Raw genomic sequence first — 27,610 nt, forward strand, 5'->3', positions numbered from 1 at the left:
TGACTTATTTCGCTCAGCATAACACCCTCAAGGTCCATCCATGTAGCTACACATGGCCAGATTTCATTGTTTCTCATTGCCAGCATCACATGCATTTTAAAAACATTTATTTTGAAGTATTTCTAGACTTACAAAAAATTGCATAAATGATACAAAGAGTTGCCATATATTCTTCATCCTGCTCTTCTTAATGTTCATATCATTTATAACAATAGTACAATTACCTAAATAAGGAAATCAATACTGTTACAATAATATTAACTAACCCTCAGACCTTATCAAATTTCACCAAATGTCCGACTACTGTCCTTTGTCTGGGCCAGGACCCAATCAGGACCCCTTATTACATTCAGCTGTCAATGTCTCCTTAATGTCCTCAAATGTGGCTATTTTCTGTCTTTGTCTTTCATTAACCTTGACATTTTTAAAAAGTTCTAACCAGTTATATTTTTGTTTCTCCACTGTAAAGTTACTATTTTTTTTCCTTTTTGTAATTAAGTAGATTTGAGGGAGATACTTTGAGACCCTACAAATACCTTTTGCCCATAAATTTCAGCATCCATTGATAATCGCTGCCTGTAATAATTATTACTGTGGTACTTGCTAATTGGTGATTTTCTATTTCCATCACTTCCTCCACATTTATTAATTACAAGGAAGATCTATTATCTATTGTAATGAAGAATTATTCCTACTTCCTTACTTAATTGAAGTATTTATTTACATCAGTGTGAACTCAATTTATTTTATTCCATGAGTTATAATCTATACTATCATTATTTATTTTCTTGCTCAAATTATCTGAGGTTTGGCCAGTTGGAGTCTCTAATTCCAATCTAATAATTTTGGCTTTATTTAAACTTTCCTTTTCCTTTTCTTTCTCTGACAGTGAAAAAGCTAGCTCTCATTATCCACAATATATTTATTTATTTGCTAAAGTTGAGTATACGCATAAAGTAGTTTCAGAATTGCTAACTAATACCTCTGTGAAAAACAAATTTTCACGTACATTTTTGTAATCTACATCAAATTCTTTTGGGATAAAGATAGAGAAGGTATGAAGAAAAACATCTTAGTACTTTTGTATATAGACTATCATTTGACCTAGAAATTCTACTATGGCTTATAAAAAAAAAAGGTACAATCATGTATGTTAATAACAATTATACATGTTAGCAGATTTTATACTCATTATATATTTATACTTTAAGAATTAATTTTAGTACCCTTTTCCTTATATAGTTTGGTCAGAATAGGTCTCAAGCCAGCAGTGTTGTTAACCCATTCAATAATCCCACATTCATCATTCAGGGGAATAACTGCATATGTTCGGATATGAAGTTCTCTTCTGCGAGATTCTGCATCTTTTCTCAAGCACTATTAAAAAAAAACATAAACTTAAAAATTCAGAATTTCTACATGTCATGTCAAATATATCTAAAAATTGTTCATTTCATAGCAAAAGAATGTCAGTGAAAGTTTACTCTGTGGTATAGATGAATATAATTCTTCCGAAAGGTAGGAAAGGAAGCTACTGGGATAGTATCCATAGTCTTTTTTCCAAATCATTAAAAATACCTTGGGCAAGTCCCTCTTTTTAATTATTCACTGTAATGTGACAATACTGGTTTCAAAGTATTAAAGTTGTACACTTAACAATGACAAAGTGTTCTTTTACTTCTTATTGCTTTATATTACTGAAACATTAAGTCCTTAGCACAAAGGCTGCTATTTAATTCTGATTATTTAAAAAATGTATAAGCAAAAAAGTATGAGTTTTATGATAGCCTTAAAATTTTTATTTTTATACATTTTATAAAAATTTTATTCTTATTCTTGCAGCTTTATATTACAGCTTCATTTGAAAAACTATCTTCTAGCAGAAGAAAGCTTTTTACATCTCATCTGATTAATCCTGAATTAATCTAGGTAAGGATAAACAGTATTTTGTTTAATTCTGGAACTGTATGACATAAACAAACTAAGCACAAACTATAATTGCAATCTGTCTAATTCAAAAGTGCAACCACTAACCAAAAACATACTTTAAATGCTAGGAATAAGTAGATTACATAAATGTCAGCCAAGAGCACAGCATTAGAATTTATATGTAAAGATCAGTTTGTGGTCCCCTGGACAAACAAAGACTGTAATTTTTGACAACTGGGCTATTGTATTTGACCATGCCAATGAGGAGAACAGTAACAAAATAAATTAATCAGTAACAAAACTTATTAAGATACATTTATAGACTAAAGCCAGCCACTTAATACTCCTAACCAGAAAAACACTCAAGGGAGCTTTGGATGAACATACTAATGGTTTAACACTAAGTGAATTTAGTTACCAATTTACCAAACATTAAAAAAAAAAAATTAATGTCTGTTTATTTTTGAGAGAGAGAGAGAGAGAGAGAGAGAGAGACAAAGAATGGGTGGGGCAGGGACAAAAAGAGAGGGAGACACAGAATCCAGATGCTTAATTGACTGAGCCACCCAGGTGCCCCTCTGTTTAATGTTTAAGTTATCTGTAATAGACCCTATCAAACATTATTTGTGTTTTAGTGCTATATAAAAAATGTTACGTTCTGTTTTGATCAGCACACTGCTTAAGGTGATCATTAGTATTTTTTTCAGTTTGTTAAGTTCTTGATTTTTATCTCAGAGATATGAGAAATCTTATTAAAGATTTATTAGAAATGTATGGTCTTAAGGTGTTCTGAATTATTCTTTGGCCAGAGATTTATAAATGCATAGCATCTGCTTTTCCCATTGGTAAAAGCTAAACTATAGTATAGAAAGATGAAATTTAATTATTTTTTATTTTTTAAATAAGCTTTTTGTCCTTCCTCTCTATCCTTTCCCCACATTTCTTTTTTTTTTATGTTTTTAAATTTATTTTTGAGATAAAGATAGACACAGCATGAGCAGGCGAGGGTCACAGAGAGGGAGACACAGAATCCGAAGCAAGCTCCAGGCTCTGAGCTAGCTGTCAGCACAGACCCCAACGAGGGGCTCAAACCCATGAACCATGAGATCATGATCTGAGCTGAAGTCAGACGCTTAACTGACTGAGCCACCCAGGCGCCCCTTCTCCACATTTCAGTAGTACCTCTTTTATTAGCAGAAGTTACCAAATTTTAACATAGAAAAGAAGTTCATTTTTAACAAAGAATACTTATGGTTTGTGGTTAGTGTAGCCAAAAGGAATTTAAAAACTTTTATCACATTAAAAGCCCATTTCAAAGGTAATATGAAATGAAGGATTTTTTTTCTTTTTTAATTTAAAATGTTTGGTAGGGCTGACTGGGTGGCTCAGTTGATTAAGCGTCCAAGCTCAACTTAACGTCATGAGCTCACTGTTCGTGAGTTCGAGCCCTGTGTCAGGCTCTGTGCTGACAGCTTGGAGCCTGGAGTCTGCTTGAGATTCTGTGTCTCCCTCTCTCTCTGCCCCTACCATACTCATGTTCTGTCTCTCTCTCTCAAAAATATAATAAACATTAAAAAAGCACTCAATAGAAAATATTTTCCCTCATTAACATGTCTTACACATTTTTCTCAATGTAATAAAAGTAATCTTATTTTTTTTTTTAAGTTACATGAAACTAGCAATTCTACTTCTGGGTACATATTTAAAAGACTGAAAGCAGGGATTCAAAGAGCTATTTATACACCTATGTTCATGGCAGCATTATTCACAGAGCAAAAGGTAAAAGCATTCTAAGTGTCCACTGATAGATGAGAAAATAAACAAAATGCAATATACACATTCAATGGTATATTATTCAGTCTTCTAAGGAAAAAAATTCTGATAAGTTGTAACATGGATGAACCCTGAAGACAATATCAAGTGAAAAAGCCATTAAAAAAAAGGCCCAAAACTATATGATTCCACTTCTACAAGGTACCTAGAGTAGTCAAATTCATAGAGCTAGAAAGTAGAATGGTGGTTACCAGGGGCTGGGGAGGAAGGAGAATGAGGACTTACTGTTTATTGCAAAGAGGACAGAAGTTCTAGAGAGGGACTGTGGGGATGGTTGCACAACAATCTGTATGTACTTAATGTCACTGAACTGAACAGTTAAAAATAGTAAAAACAGTAAATTTTACCTCAGTAAAAAAAATTAAGTGAAAACAAAAAAGGTAGTACATTTTATTCTCTCTTTTTAAGAATGATCTATTTGCATACTGAAAAGCTCATACATATCATGTTGATAGTAATTATTATAATTCTAAAATTAAAGCAAACTCTCTCCAAACCTTATTAATTAAGGAATTAAATTCCATCAGTCTACAATCCTTTCTCAGGTCATCTTTTGGCTTACACATCATGATGTAGAACTTTCCATCTGATCCTTTTAAAGAGATCTTCTTTGGTTTCTGAAGGGATGCAAGAATTTCCACCTAAAAAACAATGAATTATATATAAGGTCAAGATTCTTTGTTTAAACTTTTTGTTTTTTTGACAGAGTGTATATAAGTAGGGGAGAGGGGCAAGGGAAGAGAGGGAGTCATAGAAAAAGAGAGAGAGAAAGAGAGAGAGAGAGAGAGAGAGAGCGAGCCTGATGCACGGCTCAATCTCAGGACCATGACACGATCATGACCTGAGCTGAGATCAAGAATCTACTGCTTAACCAACTGAGCCACCCTGGTGTCCACATTTAAACTTTTATATATAAAAATTTTGTTACCTAACAAAAAGAATATAATAACACGTATTGTGTAGTAAGTTTATTACTTTAATGATTTCTTTTTTTTCTTAAATGTTTATTTATTTTTGAGAGAGAGCACACCCACAAGCAGGGAAGGGGCAGAGAGAGAGGGAGACAGAATCTGAAGCAGGCTCCAGGCTCCGAGATGTCAGCACAGAGCCTGACACAGGGCTTGAACCCACGAAATGCAAGATTATGACCTGAGTTGAAGTCAGACGCTTAACCAACTGAGCTACCCATGTACCCCTTTAAAGAGGTCTTTGAGGGGCACCTGGGTGGCTCAGTCGGTTAAGCATCCGACTTTGGCTCAGGTCATGATCTCGTGGTTTGTGGGTTCAAGCCCCATGTTGGGCTCTGTACTGACAGTTCAGAGCCTGGAGCCTGTCTTCAGATTCTGTATCTCCCTTTCTCTCTGACTGCTCCCCTGCTCATGCTGTCTCTTTCTCTCTCAAAAAATAAAACATTAAAAAAAAAATGTCTTTGATCATAAACGCCTATGATCTATGAATAGAGATCCATTTTCACCTATTAGGAATGGCTATAAAGTAAAAGGATTGCTTTATCAGCAATATAAGTACTTACACATCCAAATTTAGGTTTTCTCTTCAGAACAGTCATAATGTTTAAATGATTTTTGAAACATTTTTCAGAGCCCATCTTCAAAGCTTTAGGCATTGTTTTTAAATTTCATTTTTATTGTTTACTTATTTTAGAGAGAGACAAAGAGACAGAGCACAAGCAGGGGAGGGGCATAGAGAGAGGGAGACACAGAGTCTGAAGCACGGTCCAGGCTCCAAGCAGTCAGCACAGAGCCTGATGTGGGGTTCAAACTCATGAGCAGTAAGATCATGACCTGAGCCGAAGTTAGATGCTAAACCAACTGAATCACCCAGGTGCCCCTTAAATGTCTTTAATAGTAAGAAATGATTATCGATTTAATGTAACTTGATTTTTGAAAAAAGAAACTCTTTCCAAGATCAAGTCTACCTAATAAGGTGAGTCAATAAGCTGAGTATTATACCTAAGTTTAAAACAAAACCCAATTATAAGTAAGAATGATTTCATTATGTGGTTTAGTATCTGGCTATGAAGCAATTAAACAAATGTTTTGATCCAAAGACTTACTGGAACAGACATAATTTTCAAAAGTATTTATTTAGGGGGTGCCTGGATGACTCAGTCAGTTAAGTATCTGAAATTGGCTCAGGTCATGATCTCGTGGTTCATGGAGTGCAAGCCTCATATAGGGCTCTCTACTGTTAGCGCAAAACCCTCTTCAGAGCCTCTGTCTCCGCTCTCTCTCTGCCCCCACTCACTCTCTCTGAAAATTAAATAAACAGTAAAAAAAAAAAAAAAAGTATTTACTTAGAAGTGCTCCGGTAGCATTTCTTTAAAATAGTCATATATTGAGGTGCTTGGGTGGCTCAGTCATTTAAGCATTCAACTTCAGTTCAAGTCATGATCTCGTGCTTCATGGGGTTGAGCCCTGCATCGGGCTCTGTACTGATAGCTCAGAGCTTGGATCTTGCTTTGGATTCTGTGTCTCTCTCTCTCTCTACCCCTCCCAACTCGTGCGTATACGCTCTCTCTCACTGTCTCAAAAATAAATGATTAAAATAAAATAAAAAATAAAATAGCCACATTTATAGTCACATATTATACTTCAAAAAAAATATATCAAGCTCTTCTTAGCTGAATTTTGTATCCTTCCAAAGTATAAACAAAAACTGTATTGTATTCTCCTTCTCCATTTTTAGGACAAAAGTATGGAACAATCAAATTATGAAAAATAAAAATTATACTTATACTAAAATGAGCATCTAAAAAATCAAAATACTGAGTTAATCATTTTTTTTAAAGACAATGTCCTAGGGGTTATAAATGATTAAAAGAAGAAAAAGCCTAAATATTGTGTGTGTATATTTTATAATACTCAGGGGAAGATAGAATGTATATGGTTAAAAAGCTGACAATACAAAGGTAGCAAATGATTAGAAACAGACAGGTAATGTTAGCAATATGTACTTGAAAAATTTAGAAGAGAAAATGTGTCCAATGGAGGACATAAAAAGCTAAAATTTGTGAAGGAACCATCTCCCCTATTATGCTATTTAAGATGCATGGCTCTTGTTCAACATAATACACATTAGAAAAATACCAGTCTCCTCCATATGGATATTTTTGTGGGTTACAGATCTTGGGAACATTTTTAACATTTACTTTTGTCCGACTGGTATAAACTTATTTTTTTGCATTTCAAATCATTTTTTTCTTTGTAAATACAATTTACTTAGTCTCTGACAAAAACACCTTTAAACTTAGTTTGACATTTCTAACTTAACTAACTTTTAAAACTGTAGTTAGTTATGTAACATTGAAGTTTACCGTATCATCAAAGCTTGCAAGATAGGCCCAATGCCCAGGAAATGGCTCATGGTTGGCATGAGTACCCAGAATTGATGGAAGAGTAGGGATCATGACTGACTGTAAAGGAATGAGGATTTCACTAAATGTTGGTTCTTCTACCAGCTTTTTAAGCATTTTAAAATGAGTGCTCATGCTTAATGTAGAGCTATTTCCATCCACCTGAGGGGGAAAAAAAAACAGTGCATTTTAATTACTCTGTGTTTTTTACCTTGAATTGTACAATGCTTAATTTCAACCAAAACAAAAAATTTCACTTCTACAGTATTTTAAATACAATGGTTAAGCAGTGAGTGGTTTTCTAAGAAGTTTTTATACATCTCATTTTACCCTCAAAATACCCTGTATTTTTTTCCTGCATCAGTAATAGTACCTATACCATAGGACTGTTTAATGACTAAAGGAGATAACAGAGGTATACAGTCTATTATCAGACTTTACAAAATCCAGAGAGTTGTGTAAATCAAACCTTTTATTTGGTACTAAAGCTGATTTGGCAGCAAAATGATACCTGAACTTCTCACTTAGAGCAAAGATCAGTATGTTTCACTGTAGAAACAGTTACGTCACTGATTATGGGATATTCTGTGAGAATACTTTCAGTATTCAATATTAAGTATATACACTGCATTACCTTTAAAAACCTGAAAAATTCTAAATTCCTAAATGTGGCTGGCTACAAAAATTTCAGATAAAGAACTAAAAACTTATACATGTAAAAAATCTAGAAAAGTACCAGCGTATAGTAAATGTTGGTCTTTATCATAACATTGTCTTTGATAATGTCTAGTGCATTAGAGGTCAAATAGGACTAATGCAGATAGCAAAAACATTATCTTTCAAGGTATTTACTGATGAAGGAAAGGTAAAACACAGAAAAGTCTTATACTTTCTCATCTACAAACAGCTAATAGACTGAATATTTGTAAAGTGAAATCTAGCTATTTACCTATACAAAGTCTCTTTCTCCCTCCTTATAACTATTCTCACTCCCTACTTTTACCTTTTATAGGTATTCTTTAGGGTATTTTTCTCTCCAATTCCTTGGGTAAAAAAATGGGTTACTCCTGTAAGCATGTTCATTAGACAGAAATACACTGAAAAAAGTAGTTATTAAACTAGATGAAAACTATCTCCTTTCTTCCCTATGATACTATCAGTACCTCAAGGCAGGAAAATATGTCTTATTTATCCTTGTTTCACTGAGCATAGTGCCTGTCCCCTCAAAGGCAATGAAATAAATGTGTACTGAGAGAATGAAATGAAACGAAACCCAAAACTCCAATCTTCATTCCTCTCATAACTGTAGATTAATATATAAGCATTGAAAGTTTAAAGATATGACATAAAATAAGAGATAATTATGAGTATTTTACATATTCATATTTTTATAGCTTATTTCATATCCCTCTACTTCAATTATTTCTAAAAGATATGGATAATTTACTCTCTGAATAATCTACATAAAGAGCTTTCAGAAAATTTTGAGTATATTTGAGAGAGGGACAGGTTAGAAAATGTAAAAACAGCTTTATTAAGTATACAATTTGATGAATTTTGATGTATATGGATACTCATTTATGTCAGAATTTTAACTAATCAAATGAAAGAAAGCCAGCTAAAATCATATAGAAGTTTTGTATAAATTATCCAGTACTGGTCTATAAGTAGTAAGATTTATGAACATACCGGCTTATTGCACAATTCTAGAAGCTTATCTGTTAGGCGAGTTGCATCTCCAACAAACTTTTCTAAGGATTTTTTCATATGAATAGCTTTATTTAGGATTTCCTTGCATCTGTTCACACGTGTGGGATAAGAAGACTGTCAGAAAAAAAATCAAATATAGTTTTATACAGGATTTAAAAATATAACAAAATTTTATTGACATAAATCAACTTAAAAAGTATTCATGATGATGATGAGAATTTATACTATTCAAATTTCCTGGTAACCAATTTGGAAATGCTTTCAACAGCCATAACAATGCTGTTATCCTATGAATTCCATTCTTAGAATTTATCCTGGTGTAATAATCAGAAATGAGAATAAATACAGATGTGTCTAGATGTATTACAAGAGCAAAACAATGGAAAACCAACAGTTAAATAAATTATAGAAAATAAATTACTATAGAATTTTAAACAATTATTAAAATTGTGTTTCAAAGACTACTTAATTCACAGAAACATACTTATGGTAATAATCTTAGGTAAAAAAAATTAAATTCTCTATCTCTGTATTCCAAATTTAGCATTAAAATATGCATAGAAAATATAATACGAAAATAGAGAAGAGTATTAATGGTAGAATTAGTGAATTTTAGTTTTCTTTTTTATATCTTTGTGTTTATTTTAGAGAATGTTTTCCACATTCTCTAAAATATTTATAATTAAATACATTTACTACCTTATAAATGCCCATTGATAATGCAATAAAAATTTTCTATTATTAAAAGTTTAGGTACTTTATATAAAACACTTTGAAAAAAGTAGGCTATCATTTTTATGCCATGCATTAACAGTTTACAAGACTTCATAGAGAAACAGATGCTGACTTCTTTGACATTACTAGTTTTTTCATTTGATATGGTTAATATTTCTGAACTTTAAAATGATATAATGCTTTAGTTTCTCTTTTTTCAAGTATTTAAAATTAATGTTTTGCTACTAATCTAAGAAAGAAACAATGGAACTTGCATTTTCATATTAACGTTAAATAATCGATGCCATATAAAATGGAAAATGACATCGTCATGATTACTACATTACCTTTGACACAGCTGTCATCATCCACATTGCTTGTTGAGGATAGGCCAGAAATACTTTGGCTATAATTTCCATCAACACAACAAAAACTTCATCATGAGAATGACAAATTCGGGAGATCAACTGTGAAAAAGCAGTCAAAAACTGATACGGTGCTAACTGATTTGTGTGCTCTGTAATAACCTTGTTTATTTTAGCTAAATCAGTTCTCATTTGTACACGATCAGAACGGCCAGCTGGAAAAAAACAAATCAAAGTTAAAAAAAAACCAAAAAACAGTGAAGAAAAAAGTTAAAATATTCAGGGTCATTGAAAAACTCAAGGGCTATTAATTTTCACTAGAAACAGAGAATAAGCCACAATCCATTATAATTTTTAGGGTAAATTATTTGGTTTAAAGTAGTTTCTCTCAATATAAGTTGGGTTCTTGAAGGAATGAGCAGATTCTCATTTGCAGGCCCCAAACTTCCATAACTTTTAGTCCATGTGTTTAGTGTTTCCCCTTTTTTAAGCATTTGGTTTCTTGCTCACATTTATATGCAATCTTAATCATCAAATTTATTTCTAGCTTTTTGTAAGTTAGATTGCCAAGCCAAGTATGACTTTACACCAAATTAAAATTCTTCTTACCCCTTAAAATTTTTACATAAAAAAACATACCTTTTTCCCATTCGTATGCCTTAGCACCAAAATCAAGCCAAAGTGATAACATTCGTGGCATAGACTGATAAATGAACTGATTCCCATATTGTAGAGATCTGCAATTATATGGAAAAAATGTTATTAACACAGTATTCTTTTTTTACATTATATGGATTAAAATGTAAAGACTTAAACTACCACTTGAATTTTACATAGCCTTCTGACAAAAATTATGCTATCAGTATTTCTTCTTAGTAGAGGTTACCTTTGATTCCCTTGTCTTTTTCTTACTATGTTCATCACTAAGCTCTACATTGCCTATGCCAAAAATAAAACAAGACCTAGTCAAAGTCCTGTCTGTACTTCTTTTCAAATTATCCTTCAGATCTGTGTCTTCACTTGCATTCCATGGTCATAATAAGCCTATGTCAGACCCAATCATTTCATTTCTGGCAAATTAGAAAACCTTGGTCTCCCCATTTCCACATTTCTTCTCTTCAATAAATTTCTGAGTAATATTCCTGAAATTCTAGATTTATCATGCTTTCCCCCTGTTCAAAAAAATAAATCAATACCTATAGTTTAAGACCACATGAATGACTCTACTTGGAATTTATATATTCACAATCTTGTTTCTTTATAACTTACCAATCTCACACTATTCACCAGAATACACCTTCCATTAAGTACAATTTCCTCACCATCCTCCAAATAACCATTCAACCCGGTTTCCTTGCTAAATCTGTGAAAAGTTAGTATGTCATCTTCTTGAATTTAATTATCCTCCAAATCCTATACTCTTCCTGAAGTCTACCAGACTTCTGTAGCAATGTGGTGCAAAGAGATACACTTTTGAAATCATGAAGCCAGTAGCTTGAGTTTTGACTTCAGGTTTGCCCAAAGTCAATGACTTCTGGACTTGCTTGTTTCACTTTTGTGTCTTGTTAATAGAAACACCATTTTTATATTTATGCCATTTGTTTTGATATCTGATTACACAATCTATTATGTTCCATTATTTAAATATTTTATATGCTTAAGGTTTCTCTGTTTAATTCTGTTTAAGGTTTCTCAATAGCTCCTTGAGAGTAAACACTGATGCTTAGATAACAATAACATATTAATTTGATCACACAGACAATAAATAAGTCTCAATAGCTAAGTTTACTCCTGTAAGCATCCAAATGTTTTCTTTTACGTACTGTGAATAGAATATGTTCTAAATTAGCCTTTCTCAAATTGTTCTTTAAAAAATATCAAGCTATCCCTAACAGTTTTAGGCACATTGAGGATTCCAGGTATCTTTCTGTTTTAGAACAAATATATTAAATAAATTCTGTATACCAACACACATGATATATGTATGCTAAGACTAAAGAGCAAAGGAAAGCTATTACTTATTTTAAAAAAGAAAAATGCACTTAATAATTGTCCTCTGCTTATCCTTCCATTTCAAAATGCTAATAGGCCAGGAAGTCTGCTTCAATAATAAGCTATTGATAATTGTTGATAAATAAAATTAAGTTTGAATTTTATAAAACTTGCATTCCATTTTGAGAAAGTGTGGCCAAATCCTACAGTCCTAATACCAATCATGAACAAATATTGCTTTCATTTCTAAAATACTGAACTTCAGAAGTTGAAAAATCTAATAGGCAACTTTATTATTTTTTAAATTTTTTTAATGTTTTATTTATTTCTGAGAGAGAGACAGTGTGAGCAGGGGAGGATCAGAGAGAGAGGGAGACACAGAATCTGAAACAGGCTCCTGGCTCTGAGCTAGCTGTCAGCACAGAGCGCGATGCGGGACTCGAACCCACAAACCATGAGAACATGACCTGAGGTGAAGTCGGAGGCTTGACCAACAGAGTCACCCAGGTGCCTCTCTGATAGGCAACTTTAAATAGAAATTAGTTACACTTCAAAGTAAAGCAAGATTACATGCTTATGATAAGAAAAGTGAATGGAATGTCATTATTACTTCTTAAGAAATAATATGTGAAAATATAAACGGTGGGCATGATATAATACACTATTTGATTATAATACACTGATATATATAAAATCAAGTTATATTCCACCTGTTATCTAGTCTAAGAGATAAGCTTTTTCTACAAGTCTGATGTCAAAACCATTTTCGTATGTATTTCTTAGCAGAATGGGCAGAAAGGAGACATTCCATTGGTAATTAACTATAACCACTAAATATATTACATTAAGAGTCTTCTGGAATTCTAGGGAGGCGGACTCAGAAGTTCAGAGTCTGGAATGGGAAGGACACTTAATTTTCACTGTATAATATTGGTACTGTTGAATTAAATATATACACACACATTACTTTTTCCATTAATAAAGTTTAATTTTTAAAAGGAAGAATATATAGAATATAGTATAAAGAAAAAACTTATATCAAATCTAAGGTTAAAGACTGAATCCGTGGCAAAGCAGAAAGCATCCTGACACATTAAGATCTGTGATAAGAGAGGCACTCTGACATATTTAATCAGCACACAAGCAGTTCTCATACTTACCTGCCAAAATGAAGAACTATATACCGAATCAGATCACCCTGCTTTTCCATTTTGTTGTCTGTGACCATGGGCATCAATTTGTCATAGTACTTAGCAAGGTAAAAATGCCCATCTTCCCACTCTGGCAGGAACAAGGTTACGTCCTATAAAAGAGAAATGAGATAGCATGTAAGAAACCCTCATACTATGCTGGGAAATAAAGAATGAATAGACGATTAGGGATCAAAAGTATGAGACCCCCATGGAAGCAGAGCAAAGTCAAACGCAGAGTGACTCTTTGATTTGGATAAAGAATAGCTATTTTCTTGGAAAGGTTTCCTCGGGATGGTTGGTTGGTTCTGGTGGGTTGTCCACTGGCCAACATGAAATAGTGTCGGAATAATTAGCTATTTAGGGAAAGAAAACTTCATTTACACTGTCACTTTATATTATACAATTTCCAGATGGATTAAAGTGTTTTATGAATGTGTGCATATATATATTTTTATTATTAAAAAATTCTCAGTGAAAGGAGAATATCAAAGCTCTGAGGAGGATAGGCTTTAAAAGCATAAAAATATGATTTAAAAAAAAATCACACCTTATTTTCTCCAAGATCTCTCACAGATTATTGCCCTTCCTCTCAACTCCTTCATAATCTGGTTTCTAAGAATTCACCTCACATTCACTCCTCAAACTATTTCTTCATGGTTTCAGTCTTCAGTATTCCACTAAAGCAGATCCTTAAATCTAAAAGATCCTTTCCAATTCTGGTCTCAATATGAACTCTCTTTTTCTGTTGTCCTCACCATTTCCTCTTGGAAATATTTTCTTCCCTTGACTTCTGTAAGGCCACTATCTTCCAAGTGTTTTCTGACCTTTCTGGCCACTCCTATTTTGTTCCCTGTATTTTCTTTCCCTTTCCCTGCCTTGTGTATTTATTTTATTTATTTTTTTTTTAAGAAAAAATTTTTTTAACATTTTATTTATTTCTGAGAGAGAGAGACAGCAAGAGCAGGGGAGGGTCAGAGAGAGAGGGAGACACAGAATCTGAAACAGGCTCCAGGCTCTGAGCTAGCAGTCAGCACAGAGCCCAACATGGGGCTCGAACCTACGAACCATGAGATCATGACCTGAGCCAAAGTTGGATGCTCAACCGACTGAGCCACCCAGGTCCCCCATTGTGTATTTATTTTAAAATAATATTATTTGAAATGGATGGAAAGTACATAGGATGGCTGACTAAAAAAAAAAAAAAAAATTTAAATGAAGTTCCACTCCTAATTCAAGCAAGTTTGAGAACATAGTTTGAACCCGGAATCTTAAGTCTTGAGTCTACCCTGAATTTATTGTTGAAAATGTATAGATGGCAACCTGCCTATGGATAGAGGAGAAAATGACACTAGACATATGGAACAAATGTTGGATTCATGTGCTCAACCAGCCACAGGGATGAGGCTGCCAGTGTCCCTCCCCTACCAAATAGTTAAAGCAAAAGAATGAAGGAAACATAGAAAAACTTTCAGGTTTAGAAAATTTGAGGATTAGAAAATGCTTGTGCTCTCCCACCTCTCACTCTCACAATAAATAAATAAACTTAAAAAGGAAAAAATCATACGCTCTTCCAACTAAGCCAGCCAAGTGCCCCCCAACCCTACAGGTTTTGATAGGTTGTACTTTTATTATCATTTAGTTTATCGTTATTACATCATTATAGATAACGCTTAAATTCCCACTGCAATATCTTCTTTGATTCATGGGTTATTGAGAAGTATCTCTCTCATAACACCATCCATATAAATCTTAATACTTAGTAAGGAAGGTATATACTGTGTTCAAAAAATTTCAGGATACGACGTGATTACCTATAGGAGGGTGAAGGGGTGGGTCATAGAGTGCTAATAATATTCTACTTCTTGACCTGGGTGATGGTTTCTTGAGTGTATTTGCTTGATAATTCTTCTTATGCTATCTACACACTAAAATGTCAAAAAGTTTCCTGGGTCTTTTTATGCATGCGTTCTTCCATATGGAGTTTAAAATCATTTTATCAACTTGCAAAAACAAAAGAAGACTGAACTTTTAATGAAACTGCATTATATATATACTTGCCTTATATTTTTTCATAACTGCATTGCTTTCAAAGTTCGCTGTTTCTTCCATAAATCGGCCCACTAGTAGCATAGCCCGACCATGGATTAACATGTTCTTACTCTCGGTTGGGGTTTTATTTTCAGGAAAACATAATTCAACACCCTTCTGAAGAACAATTAGTGCCTGGTGAACATCACCCTAAAAGGAAAAAGGCAACAAGCCTTTTAATTTAAAAACATATTTCTGATTTCTGAAAAACAAATAAAATTGTTAGCATTTAAAGCCCATTAAGTATGTTTTATGTATAAATTTTTAATTTCATGTTCATGTCTCATTTCCCTCCTATGAAAGTAAAATCCTAAAAAAGGAAGCATTACTTCAATTTATGTAGAGCTCAAATTCATTAATTCACTCATTCATTTTTATGGTCAAAGTACAAGAAACTGAACACATATGCAGATGACTTGGAATAAACATGAATGAATCAAAATCTCTGGCTTAAGAAAGTTCATAGTCAAATAAGAAAATAGACTATATAAAACAGCAATACGATGTGAAGTTCTATTAACAGAGGAATTATATATGGGTATAATTAGGGTCAGAGAAGGGATGCTTCTAAATCTACATGAAGGCAAAGGAAAATGGAGGAGAGGAACAGCCAGGAAAGGTTACCAAATGAGGATAATTTGAATTAGGTCTTAAAGAATAAATAGCAATTTTCTGGAAATGAAGTCAGTGAAGGACACTCTTGGTAGAAGGAATAAAAATTTTACTTAGAAAAGGTAAGTAATCTGGTTTTACCTAAAGCCTAAAGGGTCTTTAAGATAGTGACAAGTGAAGCTGAAGAGGGAGACTGGAAGTTGATCAGAAAAAGCCTTGTGTACTTTCCAGGGGTCAGACTTCATCACAAACACGTGAAGAATACTTCAGAAGATTTATCAGAGGAGCTACATGATTCAATGTGCATTTTAGAAAAATCACAGACTGCAGTAATGGGCACAGAGGAATAGGCAAGCTCAAAAAAAGGCTATTAATATTACTAGAGGCGTCCAACTTTGGCTCGGGTCATGATCTCATGGTTCATGAGTTTGAGCCCACATCAGACTCTCTGCTGTCGGCGCAGAACCTGCTTCAGATCCTCTGTCACCCTCTTTCTCTGTACACCCCCCAAAAAAATTAAACATTAAAAAGAAAAAATTAAAAGATGGGGTGCCTGGCTGGCTCAGTTGGTAGAGCATGCAACTCTTGATCTTGGGGTCATGAGTTCAAGTCCCATGTCTACAGGGAGAGTCTACTTAAAAAATTTTTTTCAAAAGATACTTCTAAGGTAGATTTAGTCTCCAAGTGAATATGGAAAATGAGGGAGAGGAAGAAGTTCAAGATGATGCCCATATTTCTGTTTTAGATGAGAGGATTCAATAGAGTCTATTCAGAAAAATAGACAATATAGGAGAAGCAGTTATTGACTAGTAGTTTAAGAATTGCATTTTGAACAAAGTGAATTTAAGGTATTACAATCCAGACTAGCACTAGCTCAGAAAATGACCGGGTACTGATAAATACAGGCTGAATCATTACTTTTGCCTCCACAACCACAGATAGCACCAGCTATAGTTGCTAAATGTCAATTTCTGGAACATGCTAAGCTTACTACTCATTCTAGACTGGTTGCAAGCATAAGGAAATATGTAAGTAATAGCCATTTAAATCTGTGGCATTACCTTTGTAAGTAGTTCAGATACTCAAAAAGCTTCTTTCTCATTACTATTACTTTAATCTGGGGATTGCTGGGCACTTTTGTTTTTATGCTAAGCCTGTCCTGATAGGCTAGTGTGGAAATTAATCTTAAGAATGAAACTGGCAAGTCTACCTAGAACTAATTATTTGCCAAGCATATAAGTAGGGAACAGTGTTATTTTCATTTAACAAATATTTTTTGAATGCCTATTGCATGTAGACTGTCTATATATATATATACAGGAGATAAGAACAAAGTAAAAATTGGCTGCTTCCCTCAAGAAAAAAAAGGAGGGCAGATGAAAACAGAAAGAACTGTTCTTTCATCTTGAACGGAAAGCCATTTGGGGACTTCAGTAAAGAAGAAATGGTTTCTTCAGATATGGCAGAATGATGAAGACAATGAATCTGAATTGGGATTAAAGATCATCTCTTAGTCAGGCCTTGGTAGGACATACACCATCTACAACAGCATATTATATGTATGATGACGTTCCCTTGGCCATACCTTGGACCACAGCCACTTTGCCCTTTCCACATACAGTTCAGCAAGTCGTGATTCTCCAGCATTTAGGAGAGCATTGTAGGCTGTTTGGTGGTGACCAGCCTTCCTAGCAACTCTGGCACTCTGTAGCCAGCATTCTCCAACCATTTCATTATAATCTGGTCTAAATAAGTATAACAAAAACAGGAAAAAAGAGCATTTTTAAGTATATTCAACAATTTAAACATATCTCTTCTTACCATGGAACCTTCTTAATATACTATTTCAAAGAAATCAAAGACATTTGATTTGTTAAAAAATTAATTTTATTTTCTTAGAGTGGTCAATTTTGTCAATTATAAGTCTATGAAAACTTTAATACTGATTTATATATCTGTACCTCTGCAAGACATGTTTTTAACATTAGAAAAAAAGATATGGTACACACAAAAGTAATTCTTAAGTTCTAAGTTCATTTCAACTATATAGTGTTGCCTTCACAATTGATAAACAGATTCAGAGAGAAAATCAAGAAAGAGAAATACTCCCAAAGGACATGCAAGTATAATAGTAAATTCAAGATAACTGACATGAAAAAAAAGTTTGAAAAACCTTTTGTTGAGGCTTAATAAAGCTCTCCGGAGAGCCAGGATGGGCTCCTTGGCTCTGTAGGAATTCTGGGTCATTTCTAGTCGAGCTACCCAGTTTAGAGAATCTTCTTGAGAGCTGTCGCCTGGTGACTGGTGAAAAAGTGGTTTGATGCTATGCTCCAATTCACACAACATGTGCAATCTGAAGACAGACAGCCTATATTAAAATGTTATCATATTCACCCTATTAATCTCATACACAAAGCATGTACTTAAATTAGCCATAAAGATTCTAAAATGTACAGTTTTCTTTGGAAGAACTTTAACCTTATATATTATTGGTATATAAGCGGTAACATTTTTATCTTTGTAAATTGGGTATAAAACACCAATTATGTTGATTTCAATGTTTAGTGCTTTGCTATGGTCAAATTCTCATTAAATTGGAGAAGGGTATGAAAAACTAAATTCAAGGGTACGAAAATCAAATTTTATTACCTATACGAAGATAAAAGAAAATACAGACCCATTATAAATTAACGTAAATATTTGCATATGCCTGACATAGTAGATGATAGTAAAAACTGTGAAATAAATTCAATTTTATTTTTTTCTAAAAATGATGGAAACACTCATGACACACTCACAGAAGCTTTTTTTCCCCATATAATACACAGTGTTTATGATTCAGTGTTCAAGGATTCAGTTGAGTAGCTACAGAATAGAATTAATCTCAGTGGTCCAATCTATGGTTTCTTTAAACTATTACCAAAGGGGCTGATACAAATTATAGTAAATTCTTCTGACTAAAAAAAAAAAAAAAAAAGTTCTTACTTATCTTTTCAATTATAACATCTATTATTTTTCTCAGGTAAACTAACAAACCTGAAATGTTTTCCATCAATTTCTTCCTTACTTCTAAAAGTTAATTTAGAAGTAATTTTCCTTACTAGTAGTGTAATACCTACATTTTGGGGGAAGGAAATGTCAAATGCATTTCTAAGTGAGAAGAAGAAACCAACAAGTACTGAGCACCAAAGTGCCAGGCACAGTAAATGTCTATAGACTATATGACATTACAACAGAACAAATATATTTTTCTTATTTTTAGACATCTCGTAATTGCCTTTCCAATGAAAAGGATATACATTAGAACATTCTTAAAAAAAATTATATGGTGTGGGTGCCTGGCTGGCTTAGGTGATAAAGCATTTGACTCTTGATCTCAGGGCCATGAGTTCAAGCTCCATGCTGGGCACAGAGATTACTTTAAAAATCAAACAAACAAACAAACAAACAAAATCAACCAACACATAAAAAACTATAGAGTGCTTGTAAAATAAAGGAGTTAAAGAGCCGTTTTGTGTAGATACACATGATACCAAACATATTTACTAATGTTATTTAGTTTTGATTTAGTTAGATTTGATTAGTTATTCACTAATCAAAACATTCCAAGCCTGTCAGAAGACACATATAGACCAGGAATATAATAATGGACCCTCCCCCACAAATACCTCACAATATATTCATATCCTCGTTGATAGGAGCCTCTTTCAAAGCTTGCAGCTGAAAGAGGTACAATTTGTTCTGCTCTTACTAGTTTCAGTGTGTCATAAAAAGCTGTTATATCTCTTTTTTTGGCTGATAATAATAGCTGACCCAATCTGACACTCCATGTTGTAGATTTCCCATCTGAAAAATAAATGTAGAGTAAAGGAATGCCATGAGGCCCCAAAACAAGGTTTACTTCATGTGGTAAAATGGTCAGCAGAAATAATGAACAGATGGTTTCATTCTACTTTGAACAATAAGGCAATTATAAAACAAGCTGAAAAATTATAGATGGCACTTAGCTACTTATGTCTGAATATTTATAGCATATTAAAACTGCTTATATCTTAAGGAGTAATTTTACCTGCTGCCAAATAATTTTCCACCAAATCCCACTGTGACAATTTCCAAGCTGCTTCCACTCTGTATGTGTTTAATTCATCTGTCCATTCAGACCTATTAAAAGAAGCCAGTATCAACTACACTTTATTTATTTAAAGTGGCATTTAGAGATTTTTTCATTGTCTTACTCTCTCTATTGTACTTATTTATTGCTCCATTTATTGTATTTGTATTTTTGTATATTGTACTTAGATACAAAATGATTGTCTCTATCCAAAATAACCCCCTAATTTTTAATGTCTCCATTCCCCAAAAAACATTTTTTCAATAGTTACTTCCTGTTCTTTTTTTAAAGTATATTCACTTATTTTGAGAGAGAAAGAGACTGTGGGAAGACCAGAGAGAGAGAGGGGGAGAGAGAGAGAGAGAGAGAGAGAGAGAGAGAGAGAGAGAGAGAGAGAGAGAGAATCTCAAACAGGCTCTGCATTGACAGACTGGAGCCTGCTGTGGGGCTCAAACTCACAAAATACAAGATCATGACCTGGGCCAAAATCCAGAGTCCTGTGCTTAAACTGACTGAGCTACCCAGACACCCCCTCAATAATTACTTCTAAAAGGGCAATTTAAAAATTCCATTCACCAACAAATTAAATTGTACCATCTATTAGGATTAGAACAGAATTAATGCCTGGATAATTACAAAGTGCGATTGTAAGATTAGCTGTGTGTTTAACTTGAACAAAGGGCAGGAGGAAAAAGAGCCAACTGAACATATACATATTCAGATGTAAGCAATTCTAAGAACTTGGGATTTTGAATTAAGCTTAAGGCAAAAATAGAGGAGCAGGTGGGTAGTAGGTCAGGAGCAGCTTGGGGTGTTTAAGAAAGTTACAAATAACGTGTCAATGGCATAACAGAATATAAAATAAGCTACCTAAAATATATACCTATTCTTAAACTATTTTGAGTTACTTTAAAATTTGGATTTGTAGGGAAGCCTGAGTGGCTTGGTCAGTTAAGCATCTGACTCTTGATTTCAGCTCAGATCATGATCTCACGGTTTGTGAGTTAAAGCCCTGTGTCGGGCTGTGCTGACAGCACGGAGCCTGCCTGGGATTCTCTCCCCCACCCCCCCAATCTATCAAAATAAACAACATTTTAAAAAAATATGTATTTGAAAAACAAGTATGATATGGGTAATTATTTTTTCTAAGCATTCTACTTATGTGACAATAAGATGGATAATGATATTTTATATCATGGCTATAGTGAAGCTAGACTCTTCCAATATTTCCTCTTTAATAATGTTTGTTTATTTTTGAGAGACAGAGAGAGACAGAGTGTGAGCATATGAAAGGGCAGAGAGAGAAGGAGACACAAAATCCAAAGCAGGCTCCAGGCCCTGAGTTGTCAGCATAGAGTCTGACATGGGGCTCGAACCCATGACCTGTGGTGAGTACACTGTGCTAGCAAATTTCTCCATTTAATTATCTAACACAGAAAGGCACACATATCCTCACATTATAAATAAAGTAACAGAATCAGAGAGATTAAGATCAATGTCGTAAAAAGCCCTCCTTGCTCTTTCTGTAGTAAAAACACATTTTAAAAACATTAAAAAATGAGTGAATTTTTTTATTAAAAAAATCTAAAATAGCAGCATAAATATTGAATATCCCATAATTTCTAAATACAAACTCCACCAAAAACAATTTAGAACAAGGCTAGAAGAAATACAATAGAAATGGAATTTGGGGCACCTGGCTGGCTCAGTCAATAGAGCATGTGATTCACCATCTCAAGGTCGTGAGTTTGAGCACCATGTTGGGCACACAGATTAGGTAAAAATAAAAAAAATTAAAAAAAAATGTAGTTTTCAAAAAGTCCAGTTGTGAATAACTTTATAAGCTTATCACCAGATGCCAAAATATCAATATTTCAAGATATATCTGAGTAGAATTAGGATTCGGTATCTAGAGGGGTTGTATCATACCAAGCATTATACCAAGAAGTACCAAAAGGCAATGAGGATCAGACTGTCAGAACTTATCCCCATTAAAAAGAGTAAGTATGCAGGTCAAGTACATTCAATAATTTTGAAGAAATATTTGTTTAAATGAAAATATTCTTGGGGACCCTAGGTGGCTCAGTCAGTTAAGCATCTAACTCCTGATCTCCACTCAGGTTCATGGGTTTGAGCCCTGTGCTGGGTTCCGTGTTGGCAGTGTGGAGTCTGCTTGGGATTCTCTCTCTCTGCTTCTCCCCTGATTACATTCTCTCTCTCTCTCTCTCTCTCTCTCAAAATAAACAAACTTAAAAAAATGCAAATATTCTCCCCAAAGAAAACACATCCTCTCAATGACCATTTGCTCCAATATGATAGAGCAATCTTTTTTTTTCCCCAAATTTTTTAGTTGGGGCACCTGGGTGGCTCAGTTGGCTAAGCATTCAGCTCAGGTCATGATCTCACGGTTCCCTGGGTTCAAGCCCTGTGTCAGGCTCTCTGCTGACAGCTAAGAGCCTAGAGTCTGCTTCGGATTCTGTGTCTCTCTCTCTGCCCTTCCCCTGCTCAAGCTCTGTCTCTCAATAATAAAGAAACATTAAAATGAGTAAATAAATAAATTCTAGTTAGTTACCATACAGTGCAACATTGGTTTCAGGAGTAGAATTCAATGATTCATCAATTACATACAACTCAAAATGGATGAAAGATCTGAATGTGAGATAGGAAAACATCAAAACCCTAGAGGAGAAAGCAGGAAACAACCTCTTTGACTTCAGCCACAGCAATTTCTTACTCGATACTTCTCCAAATGCAAGGGAATTAAGAGCAAAAATGAACTACTGGGGCCTCATCAAGATAAAAAGTTTCTGCACTGCAAAAGAAACAATCAACAAAACTAAAGGGCAGTTGATAGAACAGGAAAAGATATTCGCAAATGACATACTGGATAAAGGGCTTGTATCCAAAAATCTATAAAGAACTCACCAAACTCCACACCCAAAAAACAAATCCAGTGAAGAAATGGGCAGAAGACATGAACAGACAATTTTCCAAAGAAGACATCCAGATGGTCAACAGACACATGAAACGATTCTCAACATCATTCATCATCAGGGAAATACACATCAAAGGCATATCACTTCATGCCGGTCAGAGTGGCTAAAATGAATAAATCAAGGGGTGCCTGGGTGGCTCAGCTGGTAAAGTGTCTGACTTTGGCTCAGGTCATGATCTCATAGTTGGTAGGTTTGAGCCCTGCGTCGGGCTCTGTGCTGACAGCTCAGAGCCTGGAGCCTGCTTCAGATTCTGTCTCCTCTCTCTGCCCCTCCCCTGATTGCTCTCTGTCTCTCAAAATAAAGACATTTAAAAAAAAGTTTTAAAATGAACAAATCAAGAGACTATAGATGGTAGTGAGGATATGGAGAAACGAGAACCCTCTTGCACTGTTGGTGGGAATGCAAACTAGTGGAGCTGCTCTGGAAAACAGAGGTTTTCCAGGTGTGGAGGTTCCTCAAAAAATTAAAAATAGAACTACCCTATGACTCAGCCATAGCACTGCTAGGCATTTACCCAAGGGATACAGGAGTGCTAATGCATTGGGGCACATGTACCCCAATGTTTATAGCAGCAGTATCAACAATAGCCAAATCATGGAAAGAGCCTAAATGTCCATCAACTGACGAATGGATCAAGAAGATGTTGGGGCGCCTGGGTGGCTCAGTCGGTTAAGCGTCCGACTTCAGCTCAGGTCATGATCTCACAGTTCGTGGGTTCAAGCCCCACGTTGGGCTCTGTGCTGACAGCCAGCTCAGAGACTGGAGTCTGTTTCGGATTCTGTGTCTCCCTCTCTCTCTGACCCTCCCCTGCTCATGCTGTCTCTTTCTCTCAGAAATAAATAAAACATTAAAAATTAAAAAAAAAAAAAAAAGATGTGGTTTACATATACAATAGACTAGTACTTGGCAATGAGAAAGAATGAAATCTGGCCTCGAGTGGATGGAACTCGAGGGTATTATGCTAAGTGAAATAAGTCAGGCAGAGAAAGACAGATACCATACGTTTTCACTCTTATGTGGATCTTGAAAACTTAACAGAAGACCATGGGGGAAGGGAAGAGGAAAAAAAAGTTACAGAGAAGGAGGGAGGCAAACCATAAGAGACTCTCAAATATAGAGAACAAACTGAGGGAGTGTTTGTTGCGGGATGGGGGAGAGGGGAAAGTGGATGATGGGCATGGAGGAGGGTACTTCTTGGGATAAGCGCTGGGTGTTATATGGAAACCAATTTGACAATAAATTATATTAAAAATAAACAAACAAACTTTAAATAAATTCTAGTTAGTTAACATACAGTGCAATATTAGTTTCAGGAGTAGAATTCAGTGATTCATCAATTACATGTAACACCAGTGCTCATCATAACAAGTGCCCCCCTTAATATCCATCACACATCTAGCCCATCCCCCCTTCCCTTCATCAAGTCTTATTAGTTTGTTCTCCATATGATAGATCAGAAGGCTCTATGTATCACAGATCCAAAAAGAAGAGGAATCTAACTATTCAGCAGCATGTGTAAAACAAAACTTGACATGAGTTAGGCTTGAGCCATGACAAACCTTCCCAAATTACTTTACTTATGAAGTCTTTCAACTAATTTGGAGAAACATCTAAAACATATAACCATTCTTTCTCTGCTTCTGCAAAGTTTCTTCCCTTGTTTCATAAATTTCATTACTGTGAAAACATCTGATTAACAGTGACCTTCTCTGCTCTCAAACACTATAGACTTGCAGTCTTTGCAAATTACACTTGGGGATTTATAGAACCTATACTTAGAAGAGCTGCTTTGAGAGTCCTAACTAAAAACAGTGGTCTGTGTGCTCTCTGATTAGCTAAGATACCAACCCTTTTGATCAGATCTCACTGCCCAGAATAGTCAGTTGGCATCTGACAAATTTATCAAGAAATAAGTCTTTTAACTCTCAGAGCAAGACAGCTTCAAGAGCACAACAAACCTCCACAGTTAGTCCTCAGAGTACTCCCCACGGTTACTCCACAGTTACTCCCCAGACCAGAAGAACTATGCAGCCTTAATCTTTGCCACACATACATACTACTTTTTTGCATCATAACAAACCCATTTTCTTTAGGAAAGGAGGCAGCTTTCATTTCTATCAATCCTCTAGGGAAAAATCAACCCACACAGTCTAGAGTGGCATTCTGTAAATCAGTCACAATATTTCCTCTTCCCCAACACAGAAATTTAATGGTGCTAATAATGTTGACAGAGCTTAGATATTTTTGTTCATTTGATGTGTTCATTTCAGTCTCACCAATAGCAGGTGAGCTCTGCAAAGTTTCTGTCTTAAAGCAAATATAATTCAAGGATGACTGTTGGGACAGAAGATAAGCTGTTAAGACACATGAAAAAAATGCTCAACATCACTCATCATCTGGGAAAATAAAATCGAAACCACAATGAGACACTACCTCACACCTGTCAGAACGGCTAAAGTTAACAACTCTGGCAACAACAGATGTGGGCGAGGATGCAGAGAAAGAGGAACTCTTTTGCACTGCTGGTGGGAATGCAAAGTGGTGCAGCCACTCTTGAAAACAGTATGGTGGTTTTTCAAAAAATTAAAAATAGAACTACCCTCTGACCCAATAAATGCACTACTAGATATTTATCCAAAGGATACAGAAGTGTTGATTCAAAGGGGCACATGCACCCCAATGTTTATAGCAGCACTATCACAATAGCCAAAGTATTGAAAGAGCCCAAATGTCCATTAACTGCTGAATGGATAAAGAAGATGTGGTATATATATATATATATATATATATACAATGGAATATTACTTGGAAGTCAAAAAGAATGAAATCCTGCCATCTGCCACAACATAAATGGAACTAGAGTGTATTATGCTAAACAAAATTAGAGAAAGACAAATATCATATCATTCATATGTGGAATTTAAGACACAAAAGAACATAAGGGAAGGGAAGCAAAATAATATAAAAACAGAGGAAGACAAACCATAAGAGACTCTTAAATACAGAGAACAAACTGAGGTTTGCTTGAGAGGTATTGGGTGGGGGGTGGGATAAATGGGCCAGGGGCATTAAGGAGGATACTTGTTACAATGAGCACTGGGTATTATATGTAAGTGATGAATCACTAAATTCTACTCCTGAAACCATTATTACACTAAATACTAATTAGCTTGGATTTAAATTTAAAAACAAATAAATAAAGACATTTGGTACAAAAGAGAGGGTAAGCTGTTAAGTGCTAAATCAGCTTATGACAAAGTAGAGAAAAAAAGTTTTTGTTGCCTAACTCCAACACCATGAAAACACAAAACAAGATTTCATTTCTTTACTAAATTAAAAAAAAAAAAGAATGATTTTCTTTTGTTATTGTATCTGAATGAGAAAAGTTTAATTTTTATTTGAGAGATAGACACAGAGTGCGATTCGAGGAGGGGCAGAGAGAGGGAGGGAGACACAGAAACAGGCTCCAGGGTCTGAGCTGTCAGCATAAAGCCCAATGCAGGGTTCGAACTCGGGAACGGGAAGATCATGACCTAGGCTGAAGTCCAATGCTTAACCAACTGAGCCGCTCAGGTGCCCCTGTTCTTTTTTTTTTTTTTTTTTTTAAGTTTATTTATTTTTGAGAGAGAGAGAATGAGCGTGACCACGCATGCAAGAGAGGGGCAGAGAGAAAGGGTGACCAAGGATCCAAAGTGGGCTCTGCACTGACAGCAGAGAGCGCAACTCGGGGTCCAAACCCACAAACCATGAGATCATGGCCTGAGCTGAAGTCGGAAGCTTAACTGATGAGCTACCAAGGTATCCCAAAAGAAAATCATTCTTTAAAAAAAATATTACCTATGGGGCGCCTGGGTGACTCAGTTGGTTAAGCATCCGACTTTGGATTTCAGCTCAGGTCATGATTTCACAGTTTGTGGATTCAAGCTCCACATCAGGTTACAGGCAGACAGTGTGAAACCTGCTTAGGATTATCTCTCTACCTCTCTGCCCCTCACCCCTACTCTCTCTCTCAAACTTAAAAAATAAAAATAAAAAAACATTACCTGTTAGCATGCACTCCGTTCACCTGAGTGATTACAGTAGACAGCTGTCCAAGACCTAACATGGATTTCACTACACCATGATAATGAATAATCTAGAAATTTAAAAATATTTAAAATATCAATAGTCACTTCAAATATATCTTGGAAAACAAAAACTACCTCACTGAACCTATCCTTCTTAGTTCAGCAACTGATTTGGATGGTCTAATGGCAAAGCGCCCAACAATGTCCTCCTATATGTGAGTATTAAAAGAGTATACAGACAATCTAAAAGACTCTCAGACTGAATTTATTGTTTTTTCCAGATTTGGTTTACCTTTTGGTGCAAATCAAATTTAATGTAATGAGTACTCTTTAATATTTTGTTTAAAGATTGTTTGCCATACTATTTCTCACACAAAAATTAAAACTCAAAGCTCACAATAACATTAATATAGATTAAGGGTTTTAGTAACTAAAAAGTTATAGAGACTATGCAATATTCTTTAAAATTGAAAAAAACATTGTAAAAAATAAGGATCCTGTATGAGCTTCTGAGAAAATGAACATGTAAAATACAACAAAAAGCAATACCGTATGATTAGAGAATCTAAGCCAAGATTATAAATTAAGAATTCTAAATTCCCTTCCTGTCCCAATAAACATGAAATC

General features: G+C 34.7%; 1 protein-coding gene across 2 annotated transcripts in view; it reads right to left on the reverse strand.

The window, feature by feature from the left end:
* The window catches only part of ATR (ATR serine/threonine kinase), a 101,187-nt gene that overhangs the window by 13,230 nt on the left and 60,347 nt on the right, over positions 1-27,610 (reverse strand). The window contains exons 30-42 of one of the 2 annotated variants that reach the window (XM_039219315.1): positions 26,960-27,051; positions 19,879-19,970; positions 19,478-19,655; positions 17,983-18,162; positions 17,395-17,554; positions 15,168-15,347; positions 13,077-13,219; positions 10,564-10,661; positions 9,907-10,139; positions 8,825-8,959; positions 7,097-7,297; positions 4,260-4,403; positions 1,227-1,377 (exon numbers count right to left, since the gene is read on the reverse strand). In XM_039219315.1, the coding sequence (XP_039075246.1) occupies positions 1,227-1,377; positions 4,260-4,403; positions 7,097-7,297; positions 8,825-8,959; positions 9,907-10,139; positions 10,564-10,661; positions 13,077-13,219; positions 15,168-15,347; positions 17,395-17,554; positions 17,983-18,162; positions 19,478-19,655; positions 19,879-19,970; positions 26,960-27,051 (1,987 nt within the window). Of the gene's footprint in view, positions 1-1,226; positions 1,378-4,259; positions 4,404-7,096; positions 7,298-8,824; positions 8,960-9,906; positions 10,140-10,563; positions 10,662-13,076; positions 13,220-15,167; positions 15,348-17,394; positions 17,555-17,982; positions 18,163-19,477; positions 19,656-19,878; positions 19,971-26,959; positions 27,052-27,610 lie in introns of those variants that run through there. The other variant, XM_039219316.1, reaches the window with a different exon arrangement.

The sequence above is a fragment of the Hyaena hyaena genome, unplaced genomic scaffold (genome assembly GCF_003009895.1).
Source record: "Hyaena hyaena isolate Hyena2069 unplaced genomic scaffold, ASM300989v1 scaffold_806, whole genome shotgun sequence".
NCBI classification, from domain to species: Eukaryota; Metazoa; Chordata; class Mammalia; order Carnivora; family Hyaenidae; genus Hyaena; species Hyaena hyaena.